The 14,696-nt window shown below is 43.5% G+C and overlaps 1 protein-coding gene across 8 annotated transcripts in view; it reads left to right on the top strand.

The window, feature by feature from the left end:
- Positions 1-3,034: 3,034 nt before the first annotated feature.
- The window catches only part of CAPRIN1 (cell cycle associated protein 1), a 38,490-nt gene continuing 26,828 nt past the window's right edge, over positions 3,035-14,696 (top strand). For 6 of the 8 annotated variants that reach the window (XM_036326273.1, XM_036326275.1, XM_036326278.1 and 3 more), the window contains exons 1-2: positions 3,036-3,190; positions 3,741-3,956. In XM_036326273.1, coding sequence (XP_036182166.1) covers positions 3,741-3,956 — 216 coding nt within the window. In that variant the 5' untranslated portion in view covers positions 3,036-3,190. Of the gene's footprint in view, positions 3,191-3,740; positions 3,957-12,210; positions 12,312-14,696 lie in introns of those variants that run through there. The other 2 variants (XM_036326274.1, XM_036326277.1) reach the window with 2 other exon arrangements.

Here is a 14,696-nt window from a genome sequence, read left to right as displayed (position 1 = left end):
TGGAGACCTCCCACGGTTACTCCCCTCCCTGGTTGGCCAACCTCCCATATCCCTCCATGGCCCCGATCGTGCACCAGTGGGGTCCCTTGGCCTGGTCTGCGCCTTCTCGAAATCCAGGACCCCTTGGGGGATGTCGGAGAGCCGGTTTTGGTCTGATCCTGCAGGTCAGGCTGAGGGACCCCACTGGTGCATGAATTCATGCAACAGACCTCTAGTATGTACATAAATTCATATGGCTGTGTCCCCAAAAACATTATTTACACAAACTGATGGTCACTTGGCCCAGGGACTATAGTTTTCAAATCCCTGTTTTAAGTCACAGAGTTTTCAAGATTGTTACTGCAGTACAACTTAATCTATGTTGATATACTGGGCTGTGAGATGGACCCCCCAAATGAGATTCTTGGTTGTGTGTGTTAGCTATCTTGCTCCCTCCCTACAATCTTTCCTTTTTCTTGAAAAGCCCAATCTAGCTGACCCTGAGACTTTATGCTTTATAACTGCTACTGCATCGTAATGTGCCAGGTAAAGGCAGGTCTTTCTTAACCTGGATCAATAGAGGTCTCCAAGTCCATGGTTCTCATATATCAGCATGCATCGGAGGCCCCCGGCGGGCTTGTTAACAAATATTGCTGGGTTCCACCCCCAAGAGTTTAGTTCTGTAGGTCGTAGGTCTGGGGAGAATCTGCCTGCTAGAGTATTTCATGTCTGATCTGAAAGATACTGGTCAAGTTCTAAGGAATAAAGAAGTGGTTCTCCCCTTCCCCTCCAAAAAAAACCCAACAAAACAAAACAAAAAAAAACAACCACACACCAAACTTTAGTGTGCCTATAAATCAGCTGGGGATCTTGTTAAAATGCAGATTCTGTAAGTCTGGGGTGGGGTCTGAGATTTTGATAGTGATAGTGGTCAGTATGAGTACACTAAAAGCTGCAAGGAGCTAAACAATTCTGGTCTTTTCTAGCCTCTGGGCTTGCAGACAGTTCAGGTGCTTAGATCTTGAATAATCTTAGGTCAGCTTTGGCTTCTCTCACACTTAACATACAACTTGTTAGCAAACCCTATCCGTCCTAGAGTCACAATGTATAAAGCATCCAAGGACCTGTCAGCACCTTTTCTGTAACATAATGACATTGACCACCACTATCTCTGGGCTATATTGTTTCAACAGCCTCCAGATTGGGCTCTCAGGGTCTGCTCTTGCTCTACCCTGCCTCTCTAATGCACACTCTAAATTCTTTATATTGCAGCAAGAGGATTTCTTTAAAACACAGGTTGGTCATGTCACTCCTCGCTTAAAACTCTGCATGCAGCCCTAACCGGTTTGGCTCAGTGGATAGAGCGTTGGCCTGGGGACTGACGGGTCCCAGGTTTGATTCTGATCAAGGGCATGTACCTTGGTTGCGGGCACATCCCCAGTAGGGGGTGTGCAGGAGGCGGCTGATTGATTTTTCTAACTCTCTATCCCTCTCCCTTCCTCTCTGTAAAAAAATCAATAAAATATATTTTAAAACTATGCATGCAGTGACTCCCCATTTCACTAGGCAAAAGCCGAAGCCCTTACAATGGCCTAGCAGGCTTTTCAAGACTGGCCTCCTTTTATGTCTTTGACCTCATCTCCTACTCTTGTTGTAGCCGCTGTTGCCTCCTGGCTGTTCAACCCACCACACACACACACACACACACACACACACACACACACACACACACTGGTGTCAGACCTGGCCCTTGGTGCTCCCTTTGCCCGGAAAATGCTTCCTTCAAGATAACTGCTTGGCCTTCCTCACTTCCTTCAGTGTTAGCTTGCGTGTCACTCTACTGCAAGGCTATTCCTAACCGCCCTGTTTATTTTTTCTGCCGCTTCACTATCTCACATGCATTTACTTAGCTTCTCCCCGCGTGGAATGTAAGCTCCGTGAAGATATTTTTGTTTTGTTCCCAATCCCTAGCAGTGAAGCCTTCTTAACACATAGTCATGTGACAGCACAGATTTGAATGAATGGACGACAGACTTTGCAGCTGAAATATCTTGAGGCCACGGGCTTGCAGTGGCTTCTCCGGGCTCCCTCAGCATGTACTGCTGCCAGCCGGTATTACTCATTTCAGTCTCCAAACAACGAGTTTGGTAGAATCCTGTTTAAATTCTTTTTTTTCCATGGGATTTTTCATTTACTGCTGTCCTACATTATGTTGCTTAATTTCCCACTGTTTATATTCCTTTTAATACATTTCCTTCCAGCACTAGGCTCAGTTTCTGTTCACTGTCCTCAACCACACCCACCCCGCTCCTGGGTTAATTACAAGACTGTAGTAATTCTCTTGGAGGAAAAAAAAATTGTTTATTTCATTAAATATGCTCTTAAAAGTTTCTGGTGCATTTAAAACAAGGGAAAAGGTCTACATCGCAATACTCAGGCCGACTGGATAAATGCCATCTTAAGGCAGCTGACAATTATTTTTAATGAACCTGGAGTTTTAAGACTTTTAAAAAGCCACCCATGTTGCTCATTTCCAACGTGTTCTAGAGAATTCCTAGGTTACTGGGTGACTGTTTTGTAGGGAAAGTTGTGTTTTCTCAAGACCTTTTGGGGTGTGGGAGTTGGCTTGGTCTGCACACACAAGGAATTCTAGGAGCTGGGATTGCACCACCCACCCCACGCACCCCTTAGTCGCAGAAACCTCTGCCACCACACCCCACCCCCACCAAATAAGGGCTTTACACTCGACAGTAGCGGCCTCAGATCCAGCTGCTTGACACCTATTGTCCCCGTTTGGACGTCAAGCGATTTCGCCTGAAGGACCCCAGCTTCGATTTCGTTCAAAACTCAAGGCACCGCTCCGGTACCCTCCCGGAGCCGTCCAGACCGGCCGCTTCCCTGAGCCGGCACCTGGGCAGGGCTGGTTGGCGGCCCGGGCGGGCGGAGGGGAGGGAGCTTCCCCACAGGCGTTCGCGCAGGGCAGCCGGGGCAGTCGCGAAGGACCCCGCCCGCTGCCTCCCCCGCCCCCTCGGCCCCAGAGGGCTGGCTGGCTAAGTCCCGCCCGCTCCCGGCTCTCCGTCTCACTAGCAGCGGCTCTTGGTGGAGCGGGGACGGGGCGAAGCGGCCTGCGCCCTCGGAGCGCACGACACAGCCCGGAACGCACCGCAACCCTTGCCCGCTCGGGATCTCCAGCGGCCTCCGCGCGCGCACGGTGAGCGCCACCCCGGACCGAGGCGCAGAAGGGGCAGAGGGCTGCTGCCCCGGGTGCCCTGTACCTTCGGCCCCGCTAGACCTTCGCCAGGAGCTTGGTCCTCTAGTCTCCTCCCCATCCCTGCCCCGCGGTCATTGCCGGGGCCCTTCTCCACCCTTCTCCGCCTCCTAGCCCCACGCTCTCTCCCCTCCCTGCCTCGGAAGGCGACGGTGCCCGCCGCCCTGCCCCGGGGAGACCGTTGCATCGGCCGTTGGCCCCGCCCCCAGCGCGAGCCCGGGTGGCCCGGGGCGGGTAGGCCGAGCCGGCGGCCCGCGCGGGGCGGGGCGGGGCGGGGGGGCGGCGCGAGGCCGGGCCGGGCGCCCCGCTGGCGGGTCGCGCGCGCGCCTGCCGTCCCTTCCTGCCCTCGCGGCGTGCGCCGCCGCCCCGCCCCCACCGCGCGCGCAGGCTCCCGCCCGCTGCGCGTTTTGTCCCGCGTCTCGCCCCGTCCGCCGCCTGACTCGCCGCCCTGTCCTTCCTCCCGCTTTTTCTTCTCTCCCCTTACGGTCTCAAGATGCCCTCGGCCACCAGCCACAGCGGAAGCGGCAGCAAGTCGTCCGGACCGCCGCCCCCGTCGGGGTCCTCCGGGAGCGAGGCTGCGGCGGGGGCCGGGGCCGCCGCACCGGCTTCTCAGCACCCCGCAACCGGCACCGGCGCCGTCCAGACCGAGGCCATGAAACAGATTCTCGGGGTGATCGACAAGAAACTTCGGAACCTGGAGAAGAAAAAGGTGCTGAGAATTGGCGGGGGAGGGAGGGTTTGATGCTCCGACCCTGACTGCTCTATCCTTCCGTCTCGTCTCCGGCCTTGCCCCTCCGCTTGCTCCCCCCTCCCCCCCTTGCTTCCAGTTCACAGTCAATGGGAGCTTCGTGCCCAGAAAACGGGCTGGCAGGGGAGGTGCTTGTCACCTGACCCGTGGACTCTGGCTACTGCCCCCCTGCCGTGGGCCAGGCCTCGGAGCCTTTGGGAGTGGACAGTGTTAGGGTGGGGATCTGCCCTGTCGCCAGATGTAACTGAGGCCCTTTTCCGGGTCACCGAGGCCCGAATTCTTGGAGTAGGGCCAGCGGGGAGAGCGCGATCCCGGGCTGGGGGCTCAGGACTCGGCAGACGGCCTGCCTCGTGGAGTCGGGCGGCCTGCGTCCTCCGGCCGGGGGTGTCCACTCCGTTACTGTGCACTCGAGGCCTGCTCAGTGCCCCCCGCCCCCCGAGGGAGGGAGTGTGCTTAGGATCGTGAACTAGGATAGCTTTTCGTCCAGCCCCTGGTGAGCGGGTCCCCGTCTGCTCCCCCGCCCCCATCGGATGGGCTCCCCTACGCTTCCTTCTTTGTTTCAATTGTCTAGGTGCCCCCTGAGCCTCCCGCTCAACTGGGTCCCGAGAACGCGGCCTGGAGCGGCGTTCTGTCCCCTGGGGACCCTGAGGAGGGGCGGGAGGGAGACCGCACCGCTTGGGATCCGTTGGGGGGTGGGCCTGGGTGTCCAGGGGCTCGTTAGGTCTCTGGGCACATGGAGACGCGGCTAACATGGCGGCGGCTGCGGGGAGAGGGAAGCGCTTTGCTGGAGCTGCATTGTGAGCACAAAGCGAAAGCAGAGGGGGAGGGAGAGACCGGGCAGCCGCCCGGCTGGCCTCCTCGACCCCCTCCGAAAACAAAACAAAAAAACAAGAAAAAAACCCCAGAGCCACTCCGACAGCATTTTGGATTCAGTAGTCATTCTAGATCACACCATGAGCTTCATCTTCAAGGCAGCCTTTTGTTTTATGCTTTCAGCCCAGGACAGAGTATCAACTGTTTTAGGGGGACACACGTGTGTGCATGTGTCTATAGAGGGAAGGTTTAGGCGGAGGGAATGCAGTTCACCCCTCGTACGATTGGAGGTGAAAAGGGAGAAACAGATTCAGTACAGAAAATGGGGTAATTACATCAGTGACTGTTTTGCAAACTTTTTGTCTTTTACCTTAAAAAGAAAAATAACTTTGATTTGATAACTTCTGCTGGTCTGTCTCTAGTAAAACTGATTATGACCTTGAATTTTGAGGAAGTCATTTAAAAGTGTTTATTTTGCTAGCCATCTAATAGTGTTACTTAAGATGATGAGGCTAAAATTTGGGCTGTGGGAAGTTTGGGCTTGAAGAAAGCTGATGATATATAGGACTTATTTTAATGGCTCATTTAATGATTCATTTTACTTTTTTGAATTTTAAAACAATATTTTTATATTTGATACTTTGTCTCATTAGTATTGGGAATTTTACTTGGATTTCTTGGACATTATTTTCAATTGAGAGATGCTCTCTAATTATGGATTTCTATCTTTTTTTCTGACCCTTTGTTTTGTCAAACAAGTGTTGTTTATTATAAATGATTGCAGTAATAGATTTATGAATAGCAATAAGGCAACAAAAGTATTTTAATTGTAAAGTAGCTACATTCAAATATGTAATAGAATAACCATGGCCAAGGCCAGTATTGGTCTGAGTCGGCCATCTGATTTAGTTTTTGGCATTCTATTTGAAATTGAGACTTAGATATCTCTTAAAAACCGCTTAAAGCAGTAAATCTGTTAATCTGGTTGATGCGTGAATGATTTCATTTTCAGATTTCCTAGGAAATCTTGATTCCTTTTAGGAATCAAAAGATAAATATTAATGATGTAATATTTTAAGTATAGACATTTATATTTTAATGACTAAAAATAATTCTTCAAAGGTATTAATATAAAGGTGCAGATAAACAGCTAGCTTAGTTGTGAAGTGACCGTTAGAGACTAGTGTTCAAGTGTATTGGAAACAAATAGAAATCTAGTTTATAAGCCTTAGGAGTGCCTGAACCATGACAGGTCACTCCTGCATAGGCTGATATTACTGTAAGCTGTACATTGCCCACCTCTCTGCCCCTCCTCCCAAGTTACAAAGGAAAAAGTAATGTAAATATTACGGCGGTTATAGACTAGGCTAGTAAGTACTGAAAAATTCCCTTGAATGGGGATTTAAGAAAGTATACAAAGTAACAAATGTATTTCATATCTTTTCTGGTCTTAAGTGTTTTGGGTGCTAGATATCGGAAAGGTCAAATTACAGTTAAGTGAGGCATTTTGATAACTCACAGACTTGGAGCTACCTATTTGTGAAATAAATTGTCAGTATTGATGTGACTTAATTACTATTAAAACTTGACGCTTTACTTTTGAGAAACTTAATACTTTTTTATATCTAGATGATTTGGTGTATGAAAGGACTGAAGTGATTCATTTTTGTAATAGGGAGTGAGCATTCTTAATACACCTAAAATAGGATTTACTTTACAAACTGGTTTTGAACTTTGTTTAGAAACTGTTAGGGGATAAAGTAAGATACTGTGTATAACTGGATTTCTTTTTACTTCAGTCTACTTAGCAACTGATATTTGAGCTGTATTTGTCTTCTGGACAAAATGACTTTTTCCATGGGTTCTAAAAATCAAGTATCCTGACAAAAATGACTACCAGATATGTAGTATCACTTACATTAAGGCATAATTGCAATTTTTATTTCACTTTACTTAAAAAAGAAAGTTATTTGTTAATTTCCTAGTAAGCCCAGTCATTAGAGGAAACCCCAAGCATCTGTTCAGTGAGAACGCAAACTTAACATTGATGAAATACCGTCCTATTATGTAATGCAACTAAATGGCCTGGTAGTTTTTGAAATTTGGGCTTATAATAATTACATGAATGTTTAGCAGAGAGAAGAAATGCAGCTATAAATTAATCTAGTGTAACACTCCATTTACAAATATTTTAACTGATTAAAGTATAAATAATAATGAATTTTGAGTGATTGCCTAGTTTTCATCAGTTTATTGGTATAAAATTGCGCCCTAGGCTGTGAAAGTTGATTTTTTATATAACTTTAATTATTATTTTTTAAAAAATATATTTTTATTGATTTCAGAGAGGAAGGGAGAGGGCAGTAGAAACATCGATGATGAGAGGGAATCATTGAGTGGCTGCCTCCCGCACGCCCCCTACTGGGTATCAATCCCACAACTGGGGCATATGCCCTTGACTGGAATCGAACCTGGGACTCTTCAGTCCGAAGGCCGAGGCTCTATCCACTGAGCGAAACCAGCTAAGGCTGCAAGATGATATTTTGAAATCAAGTCTTAATTTTAACTGAAGAGAGAACTCATTTATATGGTGAGATGTAATCAGATATGATGCAGAATAAAGGGTGTTTTAATAGATAATATTTACAATTGCTATACACTTTGTAAATATAATGGGATTAATATACATTAGTGACTTTGGTAGATGAAAGATTAACCAATGTTCTCTTGCAAAACAGCCTGACATCTATGTAACAATATGTGACCAGATGTGTTAGCTAAAGTGTGCTGATTTTCATGCCACTCCCTAAAGTCTCCTTGATCTTTATATCTTTGCAGTTAAATAATAATCAGAAAAAGGATGCTTTTGTTAGGCTAACATTTCTTACCAGAGCATGCAGTGTATCTCTACTTAGAATTTTCAGTGCAGCTGTTGTACAGAGTTTCTTTTAAGTATTTGAAATAAAAACATTAACCATTTTGTAGGTAAAATCTTTTTTTGGGGGCTAACATCTGAAGTTTTTCTTGACAGTTAAAGTCTCTGATGTGTTCTTCATTGATTGCATGAACTATTCCTCTGCAATGCAGAGGACAAGCTTACTTGGTTTTGCATTTACCTTGTCTTAGAAAAAACAGGCATTTATAATGCTTAATTTGTTCTTCTCTGCCTGCCTGTGTGTGCTGTGTGTGTGCCATAGGGAAGTATTTAAATTTGAATTTGAGCCAAAACCGGTTTGGCTCAGTGGATAGAGCGTCGGCTTGCGGACTGAAAGGTCCCAGGTTCGATTCCGGTCAAGGGCATGTACCTGGGTTGCGGGTACATCCCCAGTGGGAAGTGTGCAGGAGGCAGCTGGTCGATGTTTCTCTCTCACATCGATGTTTCTAGCTCTCTCTCTCCCTTCCTCTCTGTAAAAAATCAATAAAATATATTAAAAAAAAAAAATAAATTTGAATTTGAAAAGAAGATGTGAATTCCCTCATGTGATAATAGGGGTATCTTTTTCTGGGATCAAGGCAGAATCCTAAATATTACAAGGAGAATGGGTTGTTTTAACCTAGCCACATTATTGTACGGTAGGATAATTCCTATGTGGCAGATACTGGTATAAAAATACATTTTGTGTAACATACACTTTGTCATAATTTTATGTAATTTCTTAAATTACGGTTAGAATTAAAGATTAGTAGTGTTTCATCTTTTAAAAAATTAGTAAATACTTTTGAAAGGTTAACCTAAAACAATATGGCCATTATTTTATTACCATTCTGTTACAGAATTTAAGACTTTTTTAAAAAGAGCTTAAAGCCATCTTACAATTTAATCCAGTTCATTTACAGGAGAGGAAATTGAGATACTTGTGTGAAATGGCCTGGCTTGGAATGGGTGAATCTTAAGGTGTCTTGTAATGTTTTATGGGGGTAATTAGAATTGTAATGCTCTGCAGCATAAATTTACTTTTTTTTTTTTTTTAATATATTTTATTGATTATTTACAGAGAGGAAAGGAGAGGGATAGAGAGCTAGAAACATCGATGAGAGAGAAACATCGACCAGCTGCCTCCTGCACACCCCCTACTGGGGATGTGCCCACAACCAAGGTACATGTCCTTGACCGGAATCGAACCTGTGACCCGTCAGTCCGCAGGCCGACGCTCTATCCACTGAGCCAAACCGGTTAGGGCAAATTTACTTTTTTTATGTAGAACCAAGTAAAGTAAAGCCTTTTACTTCAAATCCTTCAATTTTAGAGTTCTTTTGTTTTAAAAGCTGAAAGTAAAAGAAAAAGCTTCTCATTTCTTCATTGTTAGACCTTTATTAACACCTCATTGTTAAATTAGTGCAGTGGTTCTCAACCTTCTGGCCCTTTAAATACAGTTCCTCATGTTGTGACCCAACCATAAAATTATTTTTGTTGCTACTTCATAACTGTAATGTTGCTACTGTTATGAATCGTAATGTAAATATCTGATATGCAGGATGGTCTTGGGCGACCCCTGTGAAAGGGTTGTTCGACCGCCAAAGGGGTTGCGACCCACAGGTTGAGAACCGCTGAATTAGTGTTTGTAGGCTGTCCAGATAATGAGGTCCTCAGACTAGCAGTACAGGTCACGTCCTGTATTGTTGGGACTTTGTGTAATGAAATGAAGTTTTAAGTTGAACTCTGAAGTTTCTCTTTATGCATAGGTAAGCCCCAAATGAACATTTACTAGTCTTTACTCAAGCTTGGTATGCTGTAGAGCAGAAAATTTGGGGAAAGCCTTACCAGTAAAAAGTAGGAGGAGGCATGTCAATTTTCCTATCTTAATTCTTATATTCAAGCCTCTGGATAATTTTTAGTAATTGGTTCCTTTTTCTGGAGTAAATGAGTAGTATGTATGTTGCAGAGAAGAATGCGAGGAGTAGTCGGAGAGTTTAGCTCAAGTTGGAATTGTAAATTGCTTGGCTTCTGCATATTTATTTTTAACACTAGCTATACCAGTGTTTTTGGTGGGTAGAATATAAGTGTAAAAACAGATGAGCCTGGCCCACAGGGCTCAGTGGTTGAGCTTGACCTATGAACCAGGAGGTCACAGTTCGATTCCTAGTCGGGCCATATTCTTGGGTTGCAGGCTTGTTCCCCAGTAGGGGGCATGGAGGAGGCAGCCATCAGTGATTCTCTCTCATCATTGATGTTTCTATCTCTCCCTCTCCCTTCCTCTCTGAAATCAATCAAAATATATTTTAAAAAACCATAGATGAAATAGACTTTATTGGGCAGAGTTCAGAATTTCATATCTCCCGAGGAAAGGGGCAGGTGTGCTTTTTGACCATGCTCAGCTAAATTAGTCTGTTTCCTTTAACTTCCTTTGCTACCTATCGTTTGTATATTTCTTTGACATTTTTATATTGCCTTATGTTCTTCAAAATAGGTAAAGGTAGAGACTATTAATAGCATAGTGTGTCTCATGGCATATGATAAATATTTGCTATTTGATGAAGTCACATAGAAATATTTGTAGCTTCACCAGCAAAACCCTGTTAAAGTGGATTAATCTGTGAGGGGGAATGCTTTTTGTATAGAGCTTTTTATTGTTTCTCTACCCCCCATCCCTCATCTTCACTCTTAAATCTTTATTGTTGAACTTGTGTGTGTGTTTTTAAATATATTTTATTGATTTCAGAGAGAAAGAGAAACATCAATGATAGAGAATCTATGATTGGCTGCTTCCTACAAGCCCCCTACTGTGGTTTAAGCCCCCAACTCAGGCATATGCCCTTGACTGGAATTGAACCCGGGACCCTTCAGTCTGCAAGCCAACGCTCTATCCACTGAGTCAAACGGCTTAGGGCAACTTGTGTTTTTTTGTTTGTTTGTTTGTTTGTTTTTTAATCAAAGCATCATTTTTTCCTAAAGGATTTTTTTTCTTTTTTTTTCTTTTTTATTGCTTGAAGTATTACAAAGGGTATTACATATGTGTCCCCCCCCCTCCCCCGCCTTTGACAGTCCCCTAGCCTCCCCTATCCCCCAGTGTCTTATATCCATTGGTTATGCTTATATGCATGCATACAAGTCCTTTGGTTGATCTCTTACCCCCCCTCCCTCCTGCCCCCCAACCCTCCCCGGCCTTCCTGCTGCAGTTTGACAATCTGTTTGAGGCAGCTCTGCCTCTGTATCTATTATTGTTCAAAAGTTTATAATGGTCTCTATTATCCATGAATGAGTGAGATCATGTGTGAGTAGGCGAGCAGAGCACACTTATTTTAAAATCTAGGTAGTGTGCCTGGCCTGTGTGGCTGAGCATTGACCAGGAGGTCATGGTTCCATTCCCAGTCAGGGTACAAGCCCGGGTTATGAGTTCATTCCCCCAGTGGGGTCATGCAGGAGGCAGCTGATCAATGATTCTCTTTCATCATTGATGTTTATATCTCTCTCTCCCTCTTTCTTTCTGAAATTAGTATATACATACATATTTTTAAAAAGCTAACAGTGTAAGCAAGATTTGTGAATAGCCTAGGAAGAAAGAAATTGCCAATTCTTGGTATCTGCACAATTATAAATTACTAGAAATTTCATTGCTTGCCCCTTAATACTGTTATCCAAATAGAAATAACTGAAATATACTTTATTCATTGGGAAAAAACCTTTTGGTATTAATTTTAAATAAATTGCAACTCACACCTTTTTACAGTGAGAGTAAATCATTTGGTTGTACTGATTTATTCTAATGAGTAGCTGGATTAAAGCAACTAATTAAAAAGATTATATAACCTTTAAGATTATAAGTGATTATTTGCTTTTCAAATGCACAGCTTTAGACTTTACACACACTCACACTCTATACTAGTGGCCTGGTGCACGGATTTGTCACTTTGAAAGGAAATTAATATGAAATATTTTAATATTGCTATTTACCCTTTCTCTATAATAGAAGTGTCAGAGGTGAAAGAAAATTAGTAAAATGTATATGAAAATAATACATAATTTGATTAATAAATAATATATAGCAACAGACGTGATATTAAAAACAACAAAAACATGATGTAAAAAAACAACACTGATAAAAAACAGTGACTGATAAATTGATTAAACTTATTCTAATAGTTCCCTGTATACCACATTAAGAGTAAAAACATTTTCAGAGTGCTTGACTAATTTCCCTTGTGAAGTATTTACAACGTTAACGTCACACGCTCTTTGAATTTGAAAGAAAGCAACATATAACTAACTGACCATGTCCGAAAACGGGTTCAGCTAGGAATATTCCTACCCTATCTAGAGTTTGTCCTTGTGATTTACTAATAGTTATCGCAAATGCTGGCATCATGGTACACTGTCTTCGAATTAACTTAGATGGGAGGCCAATGTCAGATGCCAATAGTTGGTCTTCAGACATGTTCTGTTGATGATGCTGCTTTCTTTCAGCTTCAGAATGTCAACAAAAACAACCAAATTCATGATCGACAATGATAGATCGAAACACGTACGGTTGGCGCCAGCAAGAGCTTTATATGTATCGTGCATGTGTGAGTCAACATTTATTTTTGTTTCTAGTGTGTATATGTACTGGCTGGCCAGCTAGTCAGTCACTTAGCCTTTTATATATATGCTAGAGTCCAGGTGCACGACATTCTGGGGGGAGCGGGCCTAAGCCAGCAGTTGGACATCCCCCGAGGGGTCCTTAGTGCTGCTGTGGAGGCAGGAGAGACTCCCGCCATTGCTGCTGTGCTCCCAGCTGTGAGCCTGGCTTCTGGCTGAGCAGTGCTCCCCCTTTGGGAGTGCACTGACCACCAGGGGGCAACTCCTGCATTGAGCATCTGCCCCCTGGTGGTCAGTGCAAGTCATAGCGACTGGTCTTTGTGCCATTCGGTCGATTTGCATATTAGCCTTTTATATAGGATATAGATACTCTCACCTGAGGATATTTTTCCCATTGATTTTTTTTTTTTTTTTTTTTTTAGAGTGAGAGTGGAGGGGAGGGGGAGAGAGAAATATTAATGTGAGAGAGACATAGCGACCCTTTCAGTCTGGCTCCGATGCTCTAAACTACTGAACCAAACCAGCCAGGGTACGCTTTAGACTTTTAAAATATAATTCAAAGTAGATGATGCTGAGACTCTTTAACATTGAACTTTTTGTTTTCCTGCTAGGGTCAGCTGCTTCCATTCATTCACACTTAACTGCATAATTACAGCCATGGACAAGGAATAAGGGTTTTTACGGGATTATTTTATATCATTTTTTCCTTTTTTTTTTTTTTTGTTGGACAAAAAAGTCTTGTCAGATTAAACTCCTTGTTACTTACCAGCTTGAAAAATTATCTTACTGTTGGACCTTAGGTAGCTTCTAACTTGGCATCCTTTTACTGTTTTTAGTATTCAAAAATCCTGCTATCTGGATAGGTAGGTGTTCATTCAGCTTCTGCATTAATAAGTTTTCTAGGGCATGTGGAATGCTCATTTCTCAATGAAAATCTTTCAATTTTGGACAATTTTTTTTTTAAGTTCAAAGAGAGGGAGAATGAGAGAGAGAGAGAAACATCAATGATGAGAGAGAATCATCCATTGGCTGCCTCCTGCACACCCCCTAATGAGGAATAGAGCCTGAAACCCAGGCATTTGCCTTGCCCGGGAATCTAACCGTGACTTTCTGGTTCATGGGTTGACCTGCTGAGCTGTACATGTTCTTAATGTTTGAGGTATACCACCACTGTTTAATATATACTTTGTTTTCTGGAACAACTTAGACTTCTGCTACATGATAAGACTTCAGCATTTGAAGATAGCTGGTATGGATCTCCTATGGATTGTACTATATGTTCTCTCTCCGGTTCTTTTAAAAATTGAGGAAACATTTGTTTCCTGACTTCTAATGAATTTTACCAGCAACTAATTTTTAATTGGTGGAGAGTGGACAGGAGGCAAGCCAGCTGCCTACCGATATGTGGACAAAGTCAAAACTAATGTTTCTAGGTGTAGAACAGGGAGTGTAAGAAGTGGGGACTTGAAATGGTATCCAGAAAAGCCACTGAATGTTATGGAAAGTTGAAAGGAAAAGAAATATTTATCTTTTGTGTTTGTATTTCTTTCTACAGGTTCTTTCAGTACTGTAGAAGTGATTTATTTGAATGAAGACAAAATATAAAGTGTAGCTAGGTGCGCTTACTACTTTTGTTATTTTAGACTTCATTTTTAAGTATCTTTTGTATCCCAATTTGGAGATTTTCTCCCTCCTTAATTGAAAATAGGATTTACATATTTTCCTGGATAGCCAAATTTTCAGTTGTCTCTTTTTCCTAAATCTTGTTATGACGATTTACAGTTGTCTAGCTGAAGAATTATTTTTGGTCTCTCATCTCTGTTATTTCGTTTTATTTGTCAACTATTAAAGGTAATGAAGAAACGATAGATTGGGACTGGGCAGCACTTGTTGGGGTAATTATTTCTTAGTACCACATGAGGATGTAGTGTTTTGACATTTACCGGGTATAGTCACATCTCTATCAGGTGGTTCCCTGCTTCAGAGTCTCTGGGTAATCTGGGAAATGACCTGATCTTTGTCTTGCTCACATGTGGTGGTGTAAATGAATTTTTAATACATTCTGGACACTAAGTAGTTGAAAAAGGAACCGTAAGTTGAATTTTCACCCCTAGAGTGCTGGGGAGCGCGATTGCACTCCTGTCTTTCGCCAAAAGTGCGGGGAGCACTATTGCGCTCCTCCTGCAGTGTCACTATTAGATGCTAGTAGTTCACTCTTTATTGACAGATGGCACCTAAGTGCAGATTACTTATGATGCCGAATGTTTGTAGTTCTAAAATTGACCACTGGCATTTATCTGCCTAATTTTTTACAGATACTACGATTTTATGAAGTTTACTCAGATGTTGTAGCCCTAAATCTTCAAAATGGC

Source organism: Myotis myotis, unplaced genomic scaffold (genome assembly GCF_014108235.1).
Source record: "Myotis myotis isolate mMyoMyo1 unplaced genomic scaffold, mMyoMyo1.p scaffold_m19_p_10, whole genome shotgun sequence".
In the NCBI taxonomy this organism is placed as follows: Eukaryota; Metazoa; Chordata; class Mammalia; order Chiroptera; family Vespertilionidae; genus Myotis; species Myotis myotis.
This window is presented reverse-complemented; position numbering and strand designations above follow the sequence as displayed.